Source organism: Otolemur garnettii, unplaced genomic scaffold (assembly GCF_000181295.1).
Source record: "Otolemur garnettii isolate 467f Iridium unplaced genomic scaffold, OtoGar3 scaffold00345, whole genome shotgun sequence".
Classification (NCBI taxonomy): Eukaryota; Metazoa; Chordata; class Mammalia; order Primates; family Galagidae; genus Otolemur; species Otolemur garnettii.
Window position 1 is genome coordinate 172,295 of NW_003852740.1, and position 13,164 is coordinate 185,458.

At 48.5% G+C, this 13,164-nt stretch overlaps 1 protein-coding gene across 1 annotated transcript in view; it reads right to left on the reverse strand.

The window, feature by feature from the left end:
* The window catches only part of ZNF692 (zinc finger protein 692), an 8,327-nt gene extending 3,183 nt beyond the window's left edge, over nt 1–5,144 (reverse strand). Inside the window, exons 1-10 of the mRNA XM_012813918.2 lie at nt 4,974–5,144; nt 4,229–4,419; nt 3,929–3,960; nt 3,343–3,606; nt 2,755–2,803; nt 2,531–2,662; nt 1,992–2,213; nt 1,828–1,905; nt 1,651–1,729; nt 239–353 (exon numbers count right to left, since the gene is read on the reverse strand). Of these exons, the coding sequence (XP_012669372.1) occupies nt 239–353; nt 1,651–1,729; nt 1,828–1,905; nt 1,992–2,213; nt 2,531–2,662; nt 2,755–2,803; nt 3,343–3,606; nt 3,929–3,960; nt 4,229–4,407 (1,150 nt within the window). The 5' untranslated portion in view covers nt 4,408–4,419; nt 4,974–5,144. The remainder of the gene's footprint in view (nt 1–238; nt 354–1,650; nt 1,730–1,827; nt 1,906–1,991; nt 2,214–2,530; nt 2,663–2,754; nt 2,804–3,342; nt 3,607–3,928; nt 3,961–4,228; nt 4,420–4,973) is intronic.
* Between the last annotated feature and the right edge of the window lie 8,020 nt (nt 5,145–13,164).

The following is a 13,164-nucleotide window of genomic DNA, read 5'->3' on the forward strand; positions in this document are numbered from 1 at the left end:
GCATGAATGAGAGGCATCCCTCAGATAGAGAGGAAGGGCCCCCAGGGGGCAGTGACAGGAACCATAGAGGAAGGTGATGGAACCTATACAGGAGGAGCCCCTCAGAGGAGGCAGGTAGTCCAAACAGGGAAGCAGGAGCTCCGGAGAGTTGGGGACCCTGGGAGGTGGGAGGACGGGAGAGTGGGAGCCCTGTTGCAAGGGGAGCCTTGGTGATGGGGAGGTAGGTGCCACCGCTCACCACTATGCAGCTTCACATGTTCCTTCAAGTGCTTCTTAAAGTTGAAAGACTTCCCACAGGTCGGCTCTGGGCAGCAGAAAGACTTCTGATGGACATGCTGGTACTTCTTGTGGTGCTAAGGGAGGACACAGGTGACAGGGAGAGAAGCAGCAAAAGGGCAGCGCATTCCCCAGGGAAACTGGCTGAGTGCATGTGGCAGACAGGCTCCTCTGTCCCTCCTGTCCCCTGCATTCCAGCAATTCTCTTGTCATGATGACCTAGTCCTCACTCACACTACATCTTCCTATTCTGACCGCTAACTCTGCCCTTACTGCCTTCTCCCTGGGCTTCCACTGCCTCACCTTCCTGCCTTGCCTTCACCCTGAAGTGTCTGTAATTTTCCCTGACAAGTGCCACTCCTGGTGATGCTCCTGGAAGGGGAAGTAGTTTGGGTGACTGACTGACATACAGCAGTAACTCCCCGTGTACATGTGGCTTCAGAAACACACATATAGGCTCTTAAGGCAGAATACTTCTGAGGAAACAAGTTCAACACAGAAGTATTTCTCTCCTTATTTGACCTGATTTGGCCTCCTAGCTCAATAAATTGCATGGACTGTCCCCTTCTTTGTAATCTGTTTCCCATAGTTAAGTTTCAGGGGCTGCTTCAGCCTTCTCTGGTATGTTGACTTGCCCGTCAAAAGCTCTTCTAAGCCTAGACTTCACTGTAATTCCACCTTTGCCACCTGATTCCTTTCTATTTTGGTGTCTTTAGGCAGCATTCTCCCACCCTGCACACTCAGGCCTCACCATCCCTCTGGTCTGTGGCCCTCCCCAAGGCACTAGCTTGGGCCCTGTGGAGTTTGGGCCTTCCTCCTCTGTGCCTCAAACTCCTCATGTAGTGAGGTTGGGGAATGGATGATCTCCTGGTCCTACCTGATTTTGGACTACCTACTCCAAGAGACATGCTCAGGCAGCCTGAGTGTGGGCTCTGGAGCCAGGCCATCAGGTGTAAAACCCTAGCACTACCACATACTAGCTGAGGAGACTTGGGCAATGTTAACCTTTCTGTGTCCCTCAGTTTGGCTATCTGCAAAGTGGGAATAACATCAGCACCTACTGTGTAGGGATGTTATGAGGGTCAAAAGACAGTACTGTCAAGTGCCTAGAATTGTCATTAGCACCCCATGGGAGCCTGGTGAATGCCACTGTCATCTCTGTGTGGTTCTTGGAGGACTCATGGAACAAGCAGTAGCAAACAGTGGCTCTGTGTGCCTGAAGTGTGATTTGCTGCCTCATCAATTATAGGAAAGCCCTGAGTCTCTACCCTCTTCTTCCTGGCTCTGAATCCTCCACACCTGGGGCTCCTTTTCCTCAGCTTCTCCTTCAGCCCCCTTCCCCTGTCCTGGCAGGTCCCAACCTGTGCCTCTCACATTCAAATACTGCCGGTTGGAGAAGATCCTTCCACAGCCAGGGAAGTCACAAGGCATCAGCTCTCTTTTGGCAGCTTTCCTGGGGGAGGAGAATGAAGAGGAGCACAGGGCTCTGGTCTACTATCCTGTGCCTCCTTTCTATTGCCCTCCTCAGAATCCCATGTCCCCACATCCTACCTAATTCTTTTGGGGCCGATCTGTGTGGTGTCCTCATCCCAGATTGGGCTTGGAGCAGATGGGACCTGACTCCCAGTGCTAAGGGCAGCAAAGAAGGAGAGGGCCTTGAGGGAGGGCCATGTTCCAGGACACTCCTGCCCTCTCTGTCTCAGCCATCAGGTTACCTGGCCAGGGGCTTAGTCTGCTCGGCTGCTTGAGGGGTCCCAGTGAGCTGTGGCTGTACCTTGACTTCCACGGGCACAAGAGCCCTGGAACCCAATGATGATGCTGACAAGGAAGGCACAGCAAGAGGAGTGGAGAGAGTTGCAGGGGCCAGCGGTGTCTCCCCCTCCTTAGGTGTGTGGGTGACAGGGGAAGGTGGTCGTTGGGGGGTATCTGGCTCACTGCTGAAAGGAGAAAAAAGAGTAGGGGGGGCATTACCTTTCTGGGCACCTAGCTACCCCCATCTCAATTCTAGGTGCTAACCTGAAAAGATCCCAAACTTGGAACACTACTCCTACCCATTCGCACCACTCATGCCTGCTGTCAGCAGTCTCCCAGAGCCTGACTTCACCCCTCAGTACAAAGCCTATAGTTCCTTCCACCTCCCTGCCAAACTTACCAATAAACCCATTCCCTCCAGGCTGCAAAGGTCTGAACTGCCAGACCAGCCACCTCCTCCCTCTCTTGCTCTGCTCAGCATCCTCCCTCAACCCCAACTTGCTCATCTGGAGAAGAGCTGTAGGTCCATAAGCTGGCATCACTGAGCATCTCCTCTTCATCCTCATCGTCCTCTTCTTCCTCACCCTCTTCTTCTCCTGGGGGTGGGAAGGTCTCGGGTGGGGGTCTCACCCCTCTGTAGGTCCAAAGAGGGCAAGCCTGAGGTCCTACTCCCTCATCTGCACTATCCATGCAGGTTTGCCCTGTCCCTCCTACCTCCATCCTCACCTGAGCAATTTGGCCTCTTGAGTCCCCTCATTATGTTCCAATTCCAAACCTGTTGGCACAGGCAGGGTCAAAGGAGAAGGAATTCTGGGTTCATGGGCTGAGGACAGGTAGAATTCTAAGGTCTGAAGTGATAGAAGACTCTTAAAAAGGAGGAAGGGAGGGGCAGATGCTACTGGCATGGAAAAGGGTGTTTTATTTCAGAGATGATAACATTCACATGGTTCAAAAAAAAAGTGTAAAAAGTACACAGTGAAGTCTCCTTTACAATACTGTCCTGTCACCTAGTTCTCCCCACAAGCAACCTGGTTTCCTATGCGCCCTTCCAGAGATCTTTTAACACATTCACAAGTACACAAAATATGTTTCCTTTTCCCTCTTATTTTCCAGCAATGACAGTGTACCATACCAGTACACCTATTCTGTGTTTTGCTTGCTATACCTAACAATGTATTTGAGGTTATATTTTCTTGTCAGCATAGAGCTTTTCCATTGAGAAAAATCAGTTTTAGAGAACTGGCCTCTAAGTTACAGAAGATGAGAAATCTTTTTCCTCCCTTTTCTCCAGAATTACTCTTTGCCCCAGCCTACCTGCAGGCTCCTGCCCACTCCTGGCTTCTGGGCACCAACTTCTCTGGGCAGTATGTGGAAGAGGGGCTGGCTTGGGTGCCTCTGTAGGTGTAGGGCTCAAAGAGGGTCCCCAGGAGAAGGTGTGGCCCGCTGAGCACTCCCACACAAGACCCCCATCATGGCCCCCAGGCCCACGAAGCCCAGGCACCAGGCTGCACTTTCGGCTGTGGGCATGAGACAAGAGCACCAGATACTGCAGACCCTTGGGGGGCAAAGGCTCAGGACCTGGAGGGGTGGGGGAAGTAGTCAGTCTGAGCTGGGAGGCCTCCTCCTCCCTCTCCTCTCACCCTAGACAGCTCTGCCCTTCCAAACTCCTGGGCAACCTCAGCCCTAGTCATTTATTATTCTCCAAAGCCCAGACCCCCAAGGTCCTGATACAGCTCTCCTCCCCAAAGGCTGCCCTATCAAACTACCCTGGGATCCCCAATGCACCCGTCCAAACTCACTCAAGGTTCCCTTTGATCCAACCCACTTGAGGAGCGTGTTTCTGGGTCTCCCTGTGGCCCCTCTTCCCTCTGGCTCCTACCCTCAGCCATCCCCTGCCTACCTGCACAGAGGACGCATCCTGAAGAAGTGTACCTGCCAGCAGAAGAAAAGGCAGATAAGCTCAAGGCCCAGGTGGCCACCACCCTCTTTCTTGGACACTCACATACGTGAGGGGCCAACCCTATGGGCACCTTATTTACTGGGACCATGAAGCGGGGAACAAGACCCAGGGAGGCCACAAATGACCTAGGCACTCCTACTGCAATGGGAAACCTGGGCTGGAAGGGAGGTGTGGAGCAGTGATTGGCCCTGGAGAGTGGGCTAAGGTTGCAGCCTGAGCGCCCTCCCCAGAGTCCCTAACCGGTCCAACAGGAACTTGGCCAGCTGTGAGTGGAGGGAGAAGCCCAGGCGTTCCTTGAGAAGGCACCACTGCTCCATGTGGCCGCCCAGACGTATGCGACACTTGCTGCGGCGCGCATCCAGCTGCCGCCGCTTTTCCCTCCGCCCGCAGGAGACGTCCGCCACAGGTGAGGAAGCCATGTGCGCCTGGGCCTGGGGTGCGAGGGACACGCGGTCAGAACCCGCCAACCTGCAGGTCGGAGACGTGACTGCTCCGCCTCTGGGGCCTCAGTTTTCCCATAAGTGAAATGGGGCGGGACTAGGCTGTCCTAAACGCAGCTCACCCCTTTACGTCAGAGGGTATGCGAGCTTGGCGCTGTGACAGGTGTCATGGCTGGGAAGAAGGTTCGGAGAATCAAAGTCAGAACAAAGACCCCTCCTGCCGAATGAAGTGGTGCGAACCTTTCCCCCGGATATTTCAACTAGGGTATGGGCACTGACATTTCATCTTGAGAGCATCAGCCTTTTACTGGCTTACGGGGTAGGAAGCCGTGTGTCCTGGCGTGCAACTGGGGGTGCTCTCATAGCTGGGTTCAGTGCGGGCAGGGTCAGGGACAGACGTCTGGGGTGCTCTTAACCCCATCCTGGGCCATCTCGCTAACACTCATAATGAGTAAAACCGAGCAATCCCAAAGGCGGCTGGGCAGCCTCTCGGAGGTCCTGCCACAACACACCCCTACCCGGCCCGTACCCCCACAGGGCCTTACCTGCGCGCCCCCGCCCGCCTTCACCCCAACTGCGCCTGCGCCTCCTCGGCCTCGCGCGCAGGCCCGGAGAACAGCGGGAGCACAGGGGCCCACCTCGCGCGCGCCGCCGTCGTTTCTCTTTTAAGAAGAAACCGTCCCCTTCCGCATCCGAGACTCCAGCACAGAATTGGGTCTCAGGCCGTGAACGCCGGGCGGGCTGACGGCTAGCGGCGCGAGCCTGCGTAGTGGCCGTGCCGCGCCGCGCAGCGCCTGCCGGGAAATATGGTACTGTGCGCCGGTGGGCCACGCGTGTCCTGCATCCGGGAGGAGAGTCTAGGTTGCGTCGCTTTTGAAGTGAGCACCTACGCCTGATGACCAAGGTCTGCAGCTAAGGGTAAAAGTTAGGGCCACGCCCTCCTTCGCGCTGACCCCAACTCTAAGCTGGCAGGTGAAGTTGCCTCTTCACTACCGGTTTCGTCTTCACCTCTGACTCTTCTCAGCCGCGGCGTCGGGCTCCGCCGCGTCGGCCTCCCGGAAAATTGGCTATAGCCTCCTCCAGGCTGCAGGGGCCCCGCTGTAGTCTTTGGTCTTTATTGGCAGCAAAAGTTTTCCGAAAAGTTGCCTAGATTCTCTGTGGGCTCCTTCCCAATTCTTCGTTCCATTTCCTCAAAGGGAGCTTTCATGTCCTGAAGCCACTTCATTGGCGCTTCGTACCGTCGCTGCAGCGCCGCGTTGCTAAATGCAGTGGTTATTTCTCTCTACCGATCTTCCCTGAGCAGCTTGTAATTATGGGGATCTGTACCTCTTCATCCGTGTGGTTCCCGGCATGCTTCCCCCAGTTTGACTTCTGTGATTTCACTGACTCCTGGTTTTCTTCCCTCTTCGTTTGCATCTCCTTTCTTTTGGATCCTCCCGTTCTGTACTCTGGGCCAAGTACTCTCTTTTCTGGGCATGTTCTCTTCATGGGTGATCTAATCAAGTTCCATGTCTATAAGTACATTGATGGCTCCCAGATTTGTATTTCCAGCCTAACGCTCTTTCAGCTCCAGACATATATAGAGGATGCCAAAAAAAAAAAAAAAGGTATACATATTTTTAAAAACTATATTAAAATTGTAATATCCAAGTCAGTAGATATTATTACAATTTTAGTACTTTTTCCCCTTTCTTAAAATAGATATGCTTTTTGGGGCACACTATGTATGTAAAAACTGCCCGGTTATACTTTCACACTTAACTGAGTTTTCCACTTAATGAATATATAAAGAGTTTAGGATAGTGCTTGGTAGAGGGCACTGGTACGGGGCTAGCTGATATTTTCTCAAACATGGCTATAGCAAACATAAAACACTTAATAATGCTGCTTCCCTCCCCCATCTTAGAATCTATGCTATCATCCACTCACTTGTTCAGACCAAAAACCAGGAAATCAGCCTTAACTCTTACTTTTGTGACACCCAAACCATATATGTCAAGTGCCAGTGGCCCTATCTCCAAAGATATAAAATCCAATCACTTCTGACCCTCCCCACTGCTAAAACTCAAAGCCACCTATATTTATTTTTTGTGGCTGCTGTAACAAATCATCGCAAACTAGATGGCTGAAAACAGCAAAAACGTATTCTCTTACAGTTCTAGAAATGAAGTCAAGGTATGGGCAGAGCCACACACCCTATAAAGGTTCTGGGGGGGAGGAATTTCAAGGGTAGAATCCTTCCCTTGCTCCTTGTGGTTCCACTGGTTGCTGGCATTCTCTTGCCTTGTAGCCACATTGCCTCCTTCTCTTCTGTGTCAAATCTCTCTTTGCTTCTTTTACAGATATGCTTGTGAATGCATTTAAGAGTCCACTTGAGTAATCCAAATAATTTTCTCATTTCGATATCCTAAAAACAATTAACATCTGCTAAGGATTGTCATATAAGGTAATCTTAACAGGTTCCAGGGATCAGGATGTGGATTCTTTCCCAGGACCATTTTTTAGCCTACCATACGTCACCATTTCTCACCTAGTCCATGGCCACACCTTCCTAACAGATCTGCCTCCTACTTTACCTGTGCCCTCACAAAGCAGAGAAAGTGACCTCCCAAAACAAATTTCTTAGATTTCAGTGGTCTCTAGGGCAATTCAGACCCTTAGTATAGCCAGAAGGCCCTATCTTGTTTGGATGGGCTGCTTTTCTGGCATCTTTCCCTACTTGGTCTGCTCTTTTGTAGCCCTGCCCACCTCAGTGCTGTTTCTCTAGTGTCAGGTACAACGGAGGGAGCTGACCTCTCTAGAGCACTTGCCCTCCGCCTTGGCTCGGCACCTGTAGATCAAGTGGCTAAGGTGCTGCCACATATACCAGAGCTGGTGGGTTCAAATCCAGCCCAGGCCTGCCAAACAACAATGATAACTGCAACCAAAAAATAGCTGGATGTTGTGGTGGGTGCCTATAGTCCCAGCTACTTGGGAGGCTGAGGCAAGAGAATTGCTTAAGCCCAGGAGTTGGAGGTTGCTGTGAGCTGTGACGCCATGGCAATCTACCCAGGGTGATAGCTTGAGGTTCTTTCTCAAATAAATAAATAAATAGAGTACTTGCCTCACTCCCATCTCCCCTCCCCTATGCCACCAGCTTTTCATGTGATTATTTTTTCTCATCATGTAAATCTCAGCTCTAATGATACTGGATTTCTTCTTCAGTATGTCCTTGGTTTCAGGGATTTGAAGAATGAATCCCAGACCACAGATCAGTTAGAGGTAAGAAAAGAGCACCAAACCTGGCAATGGGAAAGACTTAAGTCAGAAAGTCTCTCTGTCTACCTGGGTTCTTTGTCTAGGAGTATATATAGTTGCTTGGGTCCTTTGTAGTTACATTTGGCCAGGACATGGTAACAAATGAATGGATACAGTCCCTTCCACTTGGGCAAGGTGAGTGAGTGCATTAATAAATGGATATAGCCCTTTCCCCTGGGGTAAGATGAATGAGTGCATTAATGAATGAATACATTCCCTTCCTGGGGCAAGATGAATGAGTGCATTAATGAATGAATACAGTCCATTCATGAAATTGCCCAGGCTTAGGAAATGAGGGGGTCCCCCTGAATGAGGGAACCCTCTATCACCTTTAGGCTGGAGAAATGCTCACAGGGGAGTAGTGCAGCCAGAGAAGGGCTTTCTAGGTTCAAAGGTGGTTCTGGGCTGGGGTTGGAGCATCACAGGCTGTGCCATGGTCTCCCTCAACTAACTAGGGACACTCAGGCTTCCGCCGTACTTGCCCTCTCTGCCACACTTGGTTCTCCAGCTCTTCCTCCCCTTGTCAACTGTACCAACACCATGGGTCAGAGGGAGATGCAGAAGGCACACAGGTCCTCCCGGGTGACTGGCGCTGACCAAGCCTCGGTGTACTCCACCCAGAAAGGTCCCTTTCCTCAGACATTTTCTACCTCACTGTGGCCTATTCTGTTTTCTGGATAGCATTCATCATTTCCTGAAATTATTTTAGGAACTTATGTGTGTGTTGTTGCTATTTGGTAATACTATAAACATCTCAAATGATGTGGTGTCCAAACATGAGCCATCATTAGGAAGAGCCTAGGATGTCCTTTGTATGTTTTGCTTGCTATGTGGAACCTGTGACTTAGCATATGTGTATGACTAGTACACAGTGGGCCTATCAGCCACCTTGTTATGAGTGTAACTTTTAGATCAGAAGTACAGGACTTGGGGTTACTCAGTTCTTGGGTTAGCTTTGGGGACAACCAGCAAGTCACTGGCATTCTTGGGGGACTAGAGTTGCAGTGACTCTTTGACATAGGTGCAATGGCAGCTGAATGGGACCTGGCCATTATACTGGCAAGATTGAAGTGACTGGTGGTGGTAAAAATTAAGGTCTTGGCAAAGGCAGCTGATGCCTTAGGATCAAGGAAAGTTAATAAGGGTTGCTGTGTGTGTTACAGTTACTATATTTTTCTGTTCTAAGGTTTCCATTTGGTGCTTCTAACATCTCTTTTACCTTGGTTTTGGCACCTATTGATTATTCTTTTTTCATTTGGTTTAGGGTCTTCCATAGCCTTTGTGTGATAAGTGATATTCTGTTTTTATTTTATTTTGTTATTTTATGACAGAATCTCACTTTGTCACCCTCCACAGAGTGCTGTCACATCCCTTCTTAGCTCACAGCAACCTCAAAGTCTTGGGCTGAAGTGATCTCCTTGCCTCAGCCTCCCGAGTAGCTGGGACTACAGGTGCCTGCCACAATATCCACCTATTTTTTAGAGACAGGGTCTTGCTCTTGCTCAGACTAGATGACGTTCTGTTTAAATCTGAATGTTTCTTGTACTGTATTGTGTTAGGAATCTCTGGATCTTATTTATATGTTCTATTTGAACTGGCTGTCTTTGAAACCACTGTACTAGAGAAAGGGAGATCTGCCTCATTTCTCCCAGGCAGAAGTAGAAATTCAGGGTCCCTGCTTGTTCTGCACTAGTATCTAAGGGGGATCCCTATTAATTGGTGAGGGTTAAAATTCTGGTTCCTAATCTGGTCTTGACTGCCGACATGTTGGTAAGGTGGCCTTAACACCACTGGACAGTGGTAAAAATCTCTGAATTAGGCATCCATTCACACCACAGCCATCATGGAAGAGTTCATTACTACCAGGTGGATGTGGAAGTCAAGACTTCCCACACTGTTTCCACTGAGACTGTAAGAATGGGTAGGGATAGGTGACTTACTACCAGCCAGCAAGGATGAAAGGCTCAGCAGTACACTTGGCTGTCTCTATTCTGTTGAGACAGCATAGGGACAGAACACAGTCCCAGCTCCACTGCCGTATTTTTAAGCCTGCTAACTACAAGGCCTTTACTACTCAGTCAGCTGTTTGAAGAGTCTGAGATAAGCAACTCTTCACTATAAGTCTTCTTTAAGGCAGTTGGGCATACCACCTGCATGTACTCAAGACCAGGAGAATGACTGATTCTGACTCCTTGCCTCATTATATGACTAAGTTTCCCCAGAATAATCTCATCTGCCATTTTTGGTCATGGGATGTAGTTATTAATATGATCTCTTCTTGTGCGTGCGCACCCTGCACTGCACCCTGTTCCTGTGTTGATGCTCAATTACCCCATGTATTATTCCTGTCATCCTCCTAAAAACACCACACAGACCTATCCTCAGAGAGCCAGCCAAGGAAACTTCCTCCTGCCTGGTGCCCTGTATAGCATAAGCTCCAGTAAAACCTCATCTGGGAAAATTCTTGGCCTCTGTTGATTTCTGTTGCACAGGAGCCTAAGCACCCCACTGGATAACAAACACTGCTATAGAAGTTTTAAGACACCTCATTAAAGACTTCTCCAGAGTGGAAGTCCAAACTTTCCACTTAGCCTATGCTGGTGAGTGGGCTGAGACCACAATTTTGTATTTGTTGTTTAAAAGTTTTCTATCTTTCTAGATTGATACTTTTTGGTCCTTTATAGAGTTTGCCATTATTTTTAAAATTTATTTATTTATTTATTTATTATCTGAGTTCATTGGAGTTTCTCATTTGCTGGCTTCTTCAACTCCAAATCTGGGGAATACTGGGCAAAAAGAAAACTCATAAGGACTAACCACCATATTGTTCTTTGTTCCTGAGGTCCTTGGCCAGTCTCTTCCTCACCTTTCAGAACCTTCTTAAGTTTGTTTGTTTTTAAAATGTTCATTTCTAGGGTTTTTAGTTGTACTTACAGGGAAACATAGAGGAAAGTACATCTATTTCATCTTTCCAGAAGTGGAAGTTCTGCAGTGTAATTAATTTACTTATTTATATTTAAAATTATTTCTAAATCCTCTCTGGAATGAGTTTATCTAGGGAGTAAGGATAGATGGAAGAGAGTGAATTGATCTACTGGACATTTATTTTGTTTAAATATGATAAAGGCAGCAAAAACTGATAACCAGTATTGTCCCACCCCCAGTTAGTGGGCTGAAGTGAATATGGTACAGATTTTGCAAGAAGATAAGAATAATTTGGGGCTGGGCACAGTGGCTCACACCTGTAATCCTAATGCTCTGGGAGGCCAAGGCAGCTAGATCCCTTGAGCTCAGGAGTTCAAGACCAGCCTGAGCAAGAGTAAGACCTCATCTCTACTAAAAATAGGAAAAAAATTAGCCAGGTGTGGCCAGTGCCTATAGTCCCAGCTACTCAGGAGGCTGAGGCAAGAGGATCTCTTGAGCCCAAGAATTTGAGGTTGCTGTGAGCTGTGATGCCATAGCACTCACTCAGGGTAAAAGAGTGAGACTCTGTCTCAAATAAACAAAAGAGAATAGCTTGGAATCCCTGTGATTTTCCAAGCAATCATGGAGTGGTCCCTGTTTTCTTCTCTTTTTAAAAAATTATTTTGAAGTAGTTTCACATTTAAGGAAAAGAGAGGGGTTTGGTGCCCATAGCTCAGCGGTTAGGATGGTGGCCACATGCTCCAGGGCTGGTGGGTTCCAACCCAGCCAGGACCTGATAAACAACAATGACAACGGTAACAAAAAAACAGCCGGGCATTGTGGCAGATGCCTGTAGTCCCAGCTACTTGGGAGGCTGAGGCAAGAGGATCACTTAAGCCCAAGAGTTTGAGGTTGCTGTGACGTGTGACACCACAGCACTCTATTGAGGGTGACAGAGTAAGACTCTGTCTCAAAAAAAGAAAGACAAGAAAAGAAAAGAGTATCATTATGATTTGGGGGTAACTTCTTGAGAGATATCAGTAGTGTGGGGCAGCACATAAAGCAGGTTTGTGGTTGATTTGTTGGGAGATGATCTTATCACAAGAACTTAGTGCTGCTTTCCCTTTTCCTTTGAACACACATCTAGCTATATCAGGACTTTAGGTTTTCCTAATTGTTCATCTTCTTATATAATTGGCTAACATTACCAAGACATCATTTTTTAAATGCAGCAATCACAAGGAATTTCCCCATTAAGCTTACAGAGCATAATGGAGGGAACCCAGACCAGACGACTTGGAATAAGGCTTCCCCGGGGAAGGCTTCCCCTTTGCAGTGAGCTGCAGACCAGCTGCCTTCCCTTATCCTAGCACCAGCAAGGGTAGACTCTGTAGCAGCCTGCACCTGTTTTTTCAGTTGACCTAAAGGGGGAAGCCAAGGAGATCAGAGGAGTGTGGGCACAACAGAGAACAAATGAGGCAGTTCCCAGAGAGGACTCCTTCAGATTCAAAGAAATTATAACTTGTTCTGTCAGGGAGAGTAAACTCCAGCTCCTCCAATCCCCTCATTTTATTTTATTTTATTTATTTTTTGAGGCAGAGTCTCACTATGTTGCCCTCAGTAGAGTGCTATGGCATCACAGCACACAGCAACCTCAAATTCTTGGGCTTAAGAGATTCTCTTGCCTCAGCCTCCCAAGTAGCTTGGACTACAAGCACCCACCACAATGTGTGGCTATTTCTTTGTTGTAGTTGTCATTGTTGTTTAGCAGGCCCAGGTTGGGTTTGAACCCGCCAGCCCCAGTGTATGTGGTTGGCGCCTTAACCATTGAGCTACAGGTGCCAAGCCAACCCTATCATTTTAGAGAGGCAGAAACTGGGTCCCAGATGAACAAGGAATTAACCAAGGTATTATAGATATTCCCTACAAAGCATTCAGAGTGATTTTTAAAAACAGTCCAGATCGTATTGTTCCAATTGCTTCCTAACTCTAACAGAAGGCCTCTATAAAGTCCAGTGTGGTATGCCTTGTACTGCCTATCCTGTGTTAACTCCAACCACTCAAGCCAGAGGTGTGTCAGTGTAGCCATGCTTGTTCTGCCACGGGGCCTATGGGCATGCTGCTGCCTCTGACAGGAAGGGAAAGTTTGTCTAGATTTTATCTCTGTTTTTTTTTTTTTGTCAATTAGGATTTAGGGGTCTTTTTGTTTTGTTTTTTTGAGACAGTCTCACTATGTCACCCCCAGTAGAGTGCTGTGGCATCAAGAGACAAGAGTCTTGCTCTGTTGCTCAGGCTAGAGTGCCATGGCCTCAGATGAGCTCATAGCAATGTCAAACTCCTGGGCTCAAGTGATCTTCTGCTTCCCAGGTAGCTGGAACTACAGATGCCTGCTACCATGCTCAGCTAATTTTTCTATTTTTAGTAGAGACAGTGTCTTACCTTTTTTTTTTTTTTTTTTTTTGAGACAGAGTTTCACTTTGTCACCCTGGGTACTGGGTAGTGAGCTGTGGTGTCATAGCTCACAGCAACTTCAAA